This window comes from Vanellus vanellus (assembly GCF_965231255.1).
Source record: "Vanellus vanellus genome assembly, chromosome: 15".
Taxonomy (NCBI): Eukaryota; Metazoa; Chordata; class Aves; order Charadriiformes; family Charadriidae; genus Vanellus; species Vanellus vanellus.
The window spans coordinates 8,207,677-8,220,428 of NC_138920.1; the positions used below are offsets into that span (position 1 = coordinate 8,207,677).

Genomic DNA, 12,752 nt, shown 5'->3' on the forward strand with positions numbered 1-12,752 from the left:
GGCTTCTGTGTAGGTTAGGTCCCAAAAAAGGGTCTAGGGACCTACATATAGTGCATGCTGCAACATACCTGCAGTTATTTGTACTTGCATTCGGTAGCTTAAAGCTAATTTGGGTCTGCCTCCACATTCTGCATTCCCTTTGCTTTGCTAAAATACAGACTAGTTGGAGTTTCACATGGAGTGAGCAGACCTAACTTCCCACTTCAACCCACTGCTGTAACAGGGAAAAACTTGTTCTTTGCTCGCCTCCAGATTTTGTGGAAATCATCCTTAAGCAAAGACTGAAGGCTGTTCAACAAGCCATCTTCTGTCATCCTACCACTCAAAATGAGGGGATAGAATGAAAACAGAAACAGAAATTAAATTGAGGCAAGGTGTTATTAGCTTGGAGGACATAACTGAACTCAAATTGTAATTTTAAAATGCAATTCACTTCAAATGTACAGAACTAGTTCAAGGATTAGGAACAGCGCATGCAACTAGCCAACATAAAAGCAACATTCAGAGAAAATGTGTCAGCTCATGCTATTGGGATATGAAGGAAAACGTTCCCTGTGGTGAATGGACACTTCTGTCATCCTCTGCAGCATGTTCCACAGTCTTCTGTTGCCCATGGTTTTCTCTAGTAGGACTATCTGCTGAACGGGCAGCAAAATTACCCCAAAACAAGCAGATGCGGAGCTGGGAATTGGCAGTGCCTCGCTCACAGTGGAAATCATGTTGCTCCCAAGGTGTGTGCATAGTCAGCAGTAGGCAATAGCACATCAGTCCAGCTGAAAGTCACAGCTGTGGCAGAAGCAGCAGAGACATATGTCCAAGGATGCTCTTTAGGGCAAAAAAAAAAATGTTAAAAAAGGGCTTATCTTACACTCTGTATATATTGATCCTTTATTGTTTATGAAGGAGTAATAGAGAATGGGGGCATTTTACCTCTCAGTTCCCTTAAGATGCACACTGAGCAGCTGTGAAACTACTCCCTCTGTTCGTTAAAAGTAGGAGCGAAGGGTGTATTGAGGAGGGGGAATATCAAGCTCTTTGAGAATGAATACTTCAAAATGACCACTACTCCCTTGGTGCTTATTTCCCCCAGCTGATGGGAAGATGACTGTTAAAGCTGTGTTGGAGGGTCAGGAGTGCCTTGTCTCTTGTGTCCAAGCACCAGAGAGAAGCACCAAAAGTAATTTGTAGTGCTGTTTAATTTCGACCCTGAAGGAAGATCCAACTGGTGCATGACAGAGATGAGGCATGTAGGGATACACTGTGGTGCTGGAGGTTTTATTTACAAAAGGAGTTTATTACCTGTTTTCTATCCCTGCCTCTCATTGTCCTTGTTTGTGAAAGCATGACTCGTAGATTAGCAGAGGGGTAGGACCTTGCTCTTCTAAAGTTACTAAACAAGCACTCAGGGTTGAGTTTTTAGATTAATCTGTTTTCACAGTAAAAAGTGGTTCCTGGAGGAGATTTGATTTCAGGCTCTCAGTGGTCCATTCTTCCTTGGGCTTCATATGCATCAGAAAACATTGGCTAGATCTGTTACCCAGGAAGCGTGTTCTCAGGGCTCCAGGGTGCACTTTTGCTATGGAAGGACATGTTAGCAGGGATCATCAGCGTGAATGCAGCAACTTCACATTGCTTTGCTAAACTTACACTACTCTAACATAGGCATTAGCTGTCCACCAGGGCATGCCCTGCAGCGTAGAGATATCCTTTAGTGGTACAGGATTTCTGTGCTTAGGAGGAGCTCTCCATCAAAATCTTCAGATTAATTTCCTAATTCTCTTTCAGATTATTTACACGCTGTATAGAGAATTTGGACAACACGTTGATTGATATACCTATCTCATTTTGATGCTTTCCTGTCAGTCTGATTCTCCTGTTTTTTCATACTTGAATTGAAAGCTGTAGCAACTGTGTCTTTCCTCTGTGTGGATACAACCTCTAGCACAGTGGGGTTCAAGTTTGGGACTAGTGCTTCTAGATGCTACAGTAATGCAAATAAATAACTGCCAGTGGAACCCTGGCCTGGTGCCTCTAGACACCTATATCATACTGGGAGTGCTGATTTGCCTTTTAACTTTATCAGCCTCTTTAAGACTTGGAAGCATGCCTTGCTATAGAGGAAATGTCCATACTGTGAAAGCAGTGATGCCAAATCATTTCCCCAAACGACTTCCCCTCTGGGTGGTAAAGTGCATTTTTCTGTTTTATTTTCATTCCATCATATTCTCTATCTCAAGAGAAAGATTTTTTTTCCTCTCATCTACAGTTTAATTTCCATATTGTTTAGTTTAAGAGAGGGTAACTTCATACACTGTGGAAACGTTTCCTTCTCCCCGTTAGTGATTAATACCAATAAAGCTAAAGACAAAACTTAGAGGATAAATGACAGATACCAACCAATGAGATTTCCTGAAAGAGTTTTAAAAGCTAATGATCCTTGAAGTGTATAAAAATAAATTGCTTCATTAAAAACTATTTTAAAAAATAATTTCTTCCTAGCAGCATATTTTCTTCAAAACAGTTCCCCCGTGTAACTACACCTGGGTAGTAAAATTTGATTCAGTGCTGTTTGCATGGGGCCACAGTGAGATGCCCTGATTACCCCTGTGTCGCTGTGCCTCGTCAGGGGAGCAGGTTTGGGGCTTAAAAATTAGAGACATGTTCAAGGCAAGTCTGTTGAAGTTTACTTTTTGCCCAGAGGAGAAAGTACCCTTCTTTCTGGGACAGCAACAAACATGTTTAAACATGAGTGACAGAGCTTTTCTTTAGATTGGGCACAATGCTTGTGAGTCACACACATGGCTGAAACCGCAGCCATTCTGCTCTAATTAAAGAGAACTACACCAAGAATGCGTAATAATTAGGTTAGTGTGTAATACACCATCCATGTCAACAGTATCTGCCACAAAGGTTGATTGAAATGTACCCATCCTCCAAACATTGTGCTCCTTGTTAGAGCTCCTCAACTAATTCATTTCTGTCCTGTCATACAATAACATGACTCCACAGAAATCTGCAGAAAATTATAGTAAAGACTACATATAAATCTGCCGTGGTTTAGCAAGGCTTGTAACTTTAGTGGAGGAAAACCACCCACATAAACATAAAGATGAGAGATCTCTGTCCTAATGAAGATGAATTATAAATAAAAGCCTGTTATGTGAATGCTCTTTTTTTTTTTTCAGGTTGTCTGTTGCTGTTTAGTTTGAACAGGCACAGTGATTTTGAGCTATGAGTGTTTATCAGATTAACCACAGATTATTTTTGCTTGTGTTTTTGAAGTATTTAATGAATAAGAAAATGTTCTGCTGATGACCTTGTTTGCATCAGTGTGTTTCTATGCTGTGAGTTTAGGAACAAGGTCAGTTGTTTGAGGGCGGGAGGACTGGTTGACGTTAGGCATAAGAGACGTGCAAAAATGATTGAGACTCATTTAATATTGCAGTGCACCTGGCTGGGTACAGCAGGTCGCTTGTTTGTGTTTCAGAGTAGCAGATCTGCAGAGGCTGTATCCAGTGCCCACTGAGCAGCTTCCAAGCAGTGAGCCAAGAGCGGTAGGAGCCCTGTGGCTGCCATCCCCCATCCAAGGGGCACCTTGGAGGACCAAGTAGATCTGCTGTGCACGTGCAGTCAGCTCTTAATGTAGCCCTCCAAGCCAGAAGAGAGGGAAATGCCCAGCCAAAAGCGGCAGTCACTTCTGCCATGCAGGATTCTCTGTGGGTGGCTTCTATGGCCAAGCCCCATCAGCTTGGGCTGATTTGAGCTTGCGCTTGCTGACTTGGCGAGGAAATGAAGTGACAGCCCTCTCACAGGTGGTTGCGGTGTCTTGGCTGGATAGCAAGGGGCAGGGAAAAACAGTTTTCTAAAACTAATCAACTAGAACCACTAAACCAGGTAGTGTAGTCCTTCTCCAGGGGAATTTACTTAAGGTTTTGTCCCTGATGGTGGTGGGAGCAGGATCTGGACGCGAGAAAATTCACACGTGCTTAAGAATGCGTAGAAGCTGTTTTAAAGCTGCTGGCATGTGCATTTTCACATTCTCTTAATTGCTAAAAAAGTGTGTTTTAAAAATGCTGCAGGCAGCCAGAGCTTCTGCTTCATATCCTTCCCTTTTAGGAAGCAGTTTGGGACCCTCTTGGGGAAGGGCTGAGTTAGACCCACACCTGGCGAGCCAGGGGGCTACTGATACAAAAAAGTGGCAGAATGAGCAAACCATCACAGTCAGCCAGCCCACACAGACAGGAGTATCGGGTGCGTGTCACCATTTCTAACACTAACTAGAATGACAGATGAACCCATCCAGCATTTTAATGTCCCATGTCTTGTCTTGTTTCATCTTTTTTTTTTAATCAATGTAGTTATTTATGTGTAACTGCCTCTGTGGCTACGGTTCTGGCTCTGTAAGCATGCTTTATACCACTGCAAAGCATGCTGTGTCCTGAGCAGGAATAGTCATACTCGGACAAGCATTTTATGGTGCTGTAATTGGGTTTGCATGGTAGGATGGGATTGGTTTAACTCTGCTGTTAAATAAATAAGCGGCTTCAGTAGGGATGGAAGAGCTTTGCAGTAGTGTGACTGCTCTTGCATCTCCTGCCTGACAGTAGATACTGTATCACACACTGAGCTCTGATGTGGGAACAACGTGTCTGCCTTTCTGTCCTGTTCTGTGCTGATCACCTGAGTTAGCATGGCAGTAAAGATCTAAGCCAAGCATGCTGAGACACATGGATTACACCACTTGGAGAAAGAGACTCAATTTATGCTTGAGCTCCTGGGTTCTATTTTGAGATTTTGCTCACCAAGTTGCTGTTTGACATTAAAAGCGAATAATGCTGACCTTCTGTAGCTGGTTTGAAGGACAGAGTGCTGTCTTACTCATAACTATCCCCTAACTGTTCACTAATAATGCTATTGGAAATCAATTCTTGGTTTAACCTACTGAAGCAATTCTTATATAGTCTCAGGTATTTAAATGTTCTTGTTATATCATCTGAAGTGTGTGGGCTGTTATTGGTCAAGGCGAGCCATAGACATCCTTCAAAGAACAGAATTTGATTATCTAGGAGAGTAAAGGAAAGGATGGGAAAATCATGTTAAGATACACTTGGGAAATAAAATGACCTTAATGAACATATCTTCAGATACAGGAACGTGTACATCCTATGTTCGCTCTAAGATCTCCCACACACACCCCCCAAAAAAAAGAAAAAAAAATCAAAAGTGAATGGAATAAAACCCTTATTTTCCTTTTACAGGACACTACAACATCTGTGCGGATAGGTCTTATGATGGAAGAAATGATCTTCAACCTTGCAGATACACATCTGTTCTTTAATGACCTGGAGGTATGTAGCTGCTTATTTTATTTAACATCTCTCTTTCTAATCGTTTGCATCTGGTCTACAAACTTGTTTTTCTGGCCAAAGAACTTTCATTTCTGACCCCAAAGAAATGGGCCTTAGATGGCTTATTGGAAGCATACTTTACTGTGTCCCTTAGACATCTTCATTCTGTTAAGGAATTTTTTTTCCAAATACACAGTAACAATGATGGCTTTTGGCAGTTTTACTAAATCTAATAATGAGGACATTGCTGCTGCTTCTCCTGAAATTTGCTATTTAATAATTTTATTAAGCAAAATTAGCATAGATCCTATGGGGCAGGTAGCAATTAGCTATGAGCCAATGCAGAGGTTTTAAAAACGGTCTCTGTTCTTGAGGAAGCTCTGTTTGCACACACAGACAGAGCAGGAGGTCTGCTCAAGCTCAGGAACATTGCAGGATGAAACTATGGGAGTTTCAACATAAAAGACCAAGAGGAAAAATCCTTCCTGTTTGTGGCATGGTTAGAATCTGACCGTGCCTTATACAAAGCAAAAATCCTTTTGAAGGTGTGTGTGTATGTATATATGTATGGTAAAATTCAAGGAAAGTGATGCTAGCAGAATTCTGTCGCCAGCTGAGAAACAGCTGTACAGCACTAATGAAAAGTTATTTGCATTTTCACTCAGTAGAAAAAGTCTGAATGAGTCACATACGAAGCGAGTAAGTTGTGGGCACCTTGGAGTTAGAGTACTGCATGGAGGTGTTTGGAGGAAAAAAATCTGGCATCCCTGGGCAGACTTCTGTGGTCGTCTTCTTCACTTGAAAAACGAAGAATTTGTTTCTGTGCCGTATGAAATGACATAACTTTTTCTGTGCCTGATGAGTTCACAGAGAACTTCTGGTTCCTTCACTGCTTAATTGCACTGTGGTCCTCTGCATTACAGGAGGTACATCCTTTCCTGCCACCTGTCTCCTTACAAGCTGAGGTTTCACTTGCTGAGAATTTTCATTTCCTTTCAAAGACAAGTAGTGGGTAGCACCTGAACTGACAGATTTTTCCTCTGTCAGCTTTTTTCAAAGAGGGAGCTGGTGATGAGGGTATGGAAAGTACAAAGTGAAAAAATCCTTCTCTTACCGGGGGGGAAGGGGGAGAGGAACTAAAAAAGAAGAGCGCTGCTGTTTGGGATTCCAGGATGCTATATAAATAGTGATAATATTTAATACACAACCAGCACTTTTCACCCATCAGATCTCAACATGAGGTGCAACAAAGCTGCATGTCTTGCACAAAGCCACCTTCCAGAAACCCTCTGCCTGTCTAGACCTTTGCAAGAATATAAGTTGGCAAATCATTTTAAAACAAGTTTTCTCCTTGCTTCACTCACTGCTATAAAACATGAAACGAAGTAGCAAGTTGTCTGACCTCTATCAAATTCTGCACGTTTATCAGTCAGTAACAGCTTTGGCTGCTAGAAGCAGAGCCTTTAGGTCAGTTTTGTCTCGCATGGCCTCTCAAGTTCTTCTTCAGCCGCCATGGTAGAGCAAAGTTTTTAATTATAAAAAGTTAGTATTTTGTGTTTCTTTTCTTTTGTTGTTTCTAGACATTAAGGAATCAAAAGCTAAACAAAAATCCCTCTGATATAGGACTCTCTCATTCCACAAGGACTATGTAACTGAGTAAGAACTAGTCCAGTGAAGAGCTAAAGTTTAGCACTGCGTCTCCAAATAGAAATCAAAACCTTCTGCAAAATACCTGGGCTCCACCTCCAACACAGAAAAAGAGCCAGGTGCTACAGGACACATCTGTTCAGCAAAATATTAAGGGAGGTTGTCCCTAATTAGCTTGCGCTACAAAGATTATAAATAAAAAAATTGTATTACTAGTGGTATTTTGTTGCTGCATGAGAAAAGAGAGGCGATTTTTGCTGATTTCCTAGGCTATCTTATCAGCTGACCTGCTTTTACTAAAAAATTGAGAAACACCAAGGTGGGCAGCTGAATGAGTGAGTCAATATAACCTTAATGGACTTGCCAGAGGGTGTAAAGGGACAGCATAGGCCCCCTAAAGGTGAGAACAACTCGCTGCTGTACCTGAATGGCTCAAAACCATGAAAAATGTTAAAAGCTTTTGAAAACAAGTAGTGTTCCAGCTACCCAGAGCAGAAACAAGCGAAGAGATAGCACTGTGAATCAATTTTATCTTAGGTCCAGCACTAAGATAAAAATGCAAAGCATTCTGAATGATGATGCATGGTCCAGGTAGCTGGAAAGAGAAGGTCATTTTCTACTGAAAATTTCCAGTTTTCCCTTTCCACACATGCTTGAAGTGCGAAACAAACCAAAGCTTTTTTCAAAGCCATACCAAGGTGGTTTGGTTTTAGCCGTGCCTTTTCAATGAAAAAAACAAGGGATGAGGGAGAATTCGTGAGATGTAAATGTTCTTTACAAAATTTCACTTTCCAGAAAAAGCCGTGTCAGTTTGGATGAACTTCTGACAACAGAGTCATCCATCTCTGCTCGTTAACCACCCTACTCCTTCACTTATGTTGATAAATAAAAGTCAGGTTTGATATTCACAAAGTGATATTTAAGGATCGTACATCACCAAGTGTTAGGCTTAAGAAAAATGCAGTGAATTATATTGTTAAAAAAGAAATTGATGAAAAACAAGCACAGAAGCTGATTTGGTTCTAGACCCACAAACATTACCATATACATTAGCACCATCATGTGGTATAACACTGGCCTATACAAGACAAAATAAGCTAAAACCACATGGGGCTGAAACTATTTCTGAGCATCTTTTGCGTTGGGGCAAGGTGAAAGAAGCTGTAACTGAGAAAGCAGTAGGATAGTTGCCCCTTTCAAGACCAAAGCAAAAGTATTCTTAGTAGATAATGCTAATCATAGCAAAATTTTTCTCTGGCACAAATCCATAGCCAAGTTCTGGCATTTTGGGGGACCCAGCAAACTGAACCAACTGGACTATGGTTGGCCTCGTTCCTGACAATGGGAGCAGGGTGAGAGGTGGAGGTAATGTGGCCCATCCTTGCCACAGAGGCAGGTTGGACAAGGAAATGAGTTATTACCTTGCTTTAGCACAAGGGAATGGTTTATTTTGCTGGCTGCAGTTTTCAGCGCTGTGCAGAGCAGAAGGTGCTGCCAAGGTATAAAGCGCTTTTGAAGCGCTCCATAAAAGTGCCTGATGAGGATGAAACATTTGTCCATAGATACAGCAAGGGTTGCACAGCCCTTACTAGCATTTGTGTGATCTTCCTTAGTTTGGTGAGGATGTGATTTCCCATCGAAGCAAAAAACTGGCTTCAAAATCTGAGTGAAGAGCCTGAACTGGAATACTCCCTTTTTTCTATCAAAAAATGATTCTGAGACTCTGTTGTTAGCCAGGGCTTTATGTGTTTACAGGGTTTACCAAGAAGGGATTCAGGCAACTGTTTCCTGGATGCATTGTCTGAGTGTATTTTTCCTGGCTTGCTAGGGAGTGGGAATCTTGGATGTATGAAAAGGCAAATCAGCAGATCCATTCAGATAACCTGCTTCAACCCATCGTCTCTTAGTGCTGTAGCCTAGCAGAGAGGCCAGTTTCCCATTCAATTCACCCCAAACCTCAGGCTATTTGGATCGAAGGAGGCTGATCACTGGTCCCCAGGGCAGGTGGGTGACTGGAGATGCCTTAGACAAACACTTCTACCAAACACTTTTGGTCTTTTTACAGAAATAGATTCTCTGTCAGCAAGTTAACTCTTAAGTTGTACATCTTAGAAGCTGGACTTTTTTCCAGCTGATTCAAAGCAGAGGAAGAGGTCAATGCTTGTTGAAGCACAGGTTAGTGGTGTGTCTGCCCTGCAGCAAAGAATCAAGGCACCAAAACCTTGACAAGAACAGCCAGTATATTGCATTTCCAGGGCATTCAGTGACACCACCATTGCCCTGTTATGGAGGTTGTTAGCAACACAGTCCAGGCAAGCAAGGCCTGTGTTTGCTGAGCCACGTGTTGAAATTATACAAGTGTGGTTTTTCCACACTAATTCATCCACTCATGTAGCACTTACATGCCTGTCAGTCAGGTCATCTCTGCTTGCAGTTGCAACAGTGTAGGCAGATTGCATCCCTATGGTCTGCAAGTGTAGGCCATACAAGGTGTTGTGTACAAAGGGCTTTGATAACACTGCAGAATATATCAGCAAATATTCACTTGAAAGGAGGTATCCTCGCTCTCTGTTCCCCTTCTGGGAGATCAGGGAGAAAAGGAGTTGTCCGAGGTTACAGATCACAGTGAAGTTAAAATACGAATTCTGGGCTTTCCAGAGTTGTGCTTTTTCTACCAGCTGCCTTTTGTTCACAGTGCAATGCTGGCTAAAGAATAGTACCTTTCACCCTCAGTCCCTCTGGAGATATTACTGTCTATCACTCTGGAAAACGGGTATGGAGGGACAGGGGACTGACAAGGGGATGAGGAATTAGCAAACAAGGGGATTAGTGTGTCTACAAGTTACTGCCTTTCAGAGCCATCCCTTGGAGGTTTTGTGTTCTGGGAACTGTTAACCCCCGCATAATGAGGGATGCAAGCTCAACTGATCAATGAATCCACAAGACGTCTAAAAATCTCTAGTACAGTCCTGATACACAAATAGACAACCTGTGCATTTGTAAGCTGTTTTCATACGTGCATGACACATATCTTGAGAGTGTTCAGAGAGAGCGTAAGTGAGATCAGAAGGAGCTTCTCCATTCATCCTCAGGAACAGCTTGTGTTTCACAAGGAGGCAGCAGAGGCTTTCTCTGAGCCTGCAATACCATTTCAAAGCTGCATTAGCTCAGGCTCCTTTACACGTGGGTACAAAGGTCTGGTCCCACCTGGAGGCAGGTTGTGTAGCACAGACTGACCTAGAGATACCATACAGTCAAAACAGTTCAGTTCCCAGAGTCGCGAGGGTTGACTGAGGTCTTACATGTTTGACTCAGTTACAGGCTGTACATGCCATACCTCTGAGATCCTAGAGTATAATTTTAAAAAGTCAGCAGATGTAAAAACTGGGATATATCCCCATTGCAGACTTCCATTTGAACAATCTGGACCTTCTTTGCAGCAGCCCAGATATCCTGCCTTGATTCCCTACTCACTAAGATTTCAAGGAAATTCTGCAAGAATGAAAAATTAGTCTCGTAACCAAGTAGTAAAACATGGTCCACATTCTTGTGTTAACCAGCTTCCCTGTGTTTCACCCAGTAATACGATAGGCTCAGCCGGCGGACTATGAGGTAGCGTCTCACTAAGTGTCATGGTATTTTATTAAGTTAGAAATGTGATAGCTACTGTTGTCACACTTAAGCATACAGAACAATTCATTCACAAATGAGAAAAACAGATCCCTCCACAAATACCTTTCCCCTGACTTAATGCCCCAAATCTTACAACTGAAGTGGAGTGGTCTGACATCAATATTATCCCAGCATGGCTCACAACAGCTTAAAAATTATGGGGGTGCAGGAGAGTAAGAGGTGTCAGCAGAGATCTGCTATTCAGCCACTTGGCTCCAACTATACGGAAAATATACACCCCAGTGGGAGGTTGATAAGAGGACTGATGAGACAAGAACAAGATAAAATCTTGTGTCTTTTTGAGAATTATCTAAAGTAAATGCTGCAGAAAATCTCATTATTATGGACAAGAACTATCTGTGACATTTTGCCGTTGATAGCAAGTTTGGTTACTTGTTTAGAGATTTTTTTCTTTTTTTGAAAGGGGTTAGTTTAAAGTAATTAATAATACTCATAATAGTGTAAGGAAGCTAAGACAAATTCCGTGGTTTACAGAATACTGAAGTGGTGAAGAACAACTGTACCTTGGTTAGCTGCGGTTGTTCTTACTTCAGAGTCCTCTTGTAGCAAGTGCTTTTACCTCTGTTGAAAAGTCAACCAGAACAAAAGATAGTGTTCAGCTTGAAGGCTTTCTGGTTTGTTCTTACCTGCAAGGGTCATGGAGAAAGGAGATTTAAGGTGGTGGGAGAAACTTCCTGATTTTTCTCTTTCTAATCTTAATGCTAAAACTAGGAAAGAAACCAAAGAAATAACATTTCTCAAATTTTTGAGGCAGAGCCTCCACCATTCAAACAATGAAGGATTTTGGAAGATAAGATCTAGAGTACATACTTCATGCAGGCTGAGCTCCAAGTATATATTCTCATTAAATTTCCTGTGTGTAGATTTCCTTATTACTGACACACATTATTCCTTAACTCTGTCTGGGCTATGAATGAGTGCTGCCTTCAGTGCTTCAGCCCAGCTTCCCTGCGCATCAAAGGAGGCTCAGTCCCCTCAGAATGAACTGGGAAAACACCAGCAGGACAAGCATCTCTGGGAATTTCTTTGGGAGAGATCTTCTCCCCTTGTAATTATGTGGTCATACACCTCCCGTCTAAAGCAGTATTCTCACGGGGGGAGAGGCTGCCAAATCTCTGCCTTATCATGCATAAAACGTTTAAAAAACAGAGTTTTCCTGTCTGCATAGGAAGGAGTTTCACTTACTGTATTATTCAAGAGCTGTTGTGCCCTTAGATACCAGCAGATCACACACGCTCTCTGTCTATTCATATTTTGTGTAAGTGTTTTGTGGTGCCTGTTCCTAACAATTAACTGGCTGGACTATGCCATACAACACTAGCAAGATTTTGTCACCTTAATATTACCCTTAAAGTAATTTTTCATTACATTCTTTCAATTTTTTTCAAAGCATTTACTTACTGCTGTATTTTCTTTTGTACACTTCTCAGGACTGTGACCAGATCCACATAGATGATGTATCCTCGGATGATAATGGTCAAGATCTAAGGTATGGGATCTCCAGGCTGGAAGCTGCAGGTCAGGTAGTCCCCAGCTGTTTGAAATAGCAGGGGGCTGGTCAGTGATGTAAAATAACATTCTCAGCCATGCGCCCTCTCCCCTCCCCGGCTCCACGCTGGCTGCTTTTATTAAGCACACAGAGCCAGAGTCTCCTTTCTCACGTTAATACGCCTGTGCCTCCTGTCAGGCCCTGACTATACTGAGCTATGAACCATTCTGGGAAATATATCTAAAATTAGGTTGAACTCCCATCAGACTGTGCAAGTTTCTGATATGATTTGGCCAACCAGTTGGCCCAGGTGTGGCCAAAATGCTTCAAAACCAGATTGAAAGCTTTCCCACTGCCCAATCTGTAATTAATGGGCTTACTAGTGAGGATTGTGGACCGTGCCATGCAAGAGCCTTGTTTTACTGGTAGAAACTTGTACCAAAACTGCCCTGAATGTTATTATTATCTGTATAAGTTAGATCATCATGTACTTTAAAACTACTTCTGTACAATTACATCTATCTTCCACAAAGTATTGCCTGCAGAGTCATGGTAGTTGGCACGAGAATGAAGTG

At 41.9% G+C, this 12,752-nt stretch overlaps 1 protein-coding gene across 1 annotated transcript in view; it reads left to right on the forward strand.

Moving 5' to 3' along the window:
• Window positions 1-12,752, forward strand: part of EYA2 (EYA transcriptional coactivator and phosphatase 2) — a 126,073-nt gene that overhangs the window by 103,967 nt on the left and 9,354 nt on the right. Inside the window, exons 10-11 of the mRNA XM_082491333.1 lie at window positions 5,259-5,348; window positions 12,119-12,177. Coding sequence (XP_082347459.1) covers window positions 5,259-5,348; window positions 12,119-12,177 — 149 coding nt within the window. The remainder of the gene's footprint in view (window positions 1-5,258; window positions 5,349-12,118; window positions 12,178-12,752) is intronic.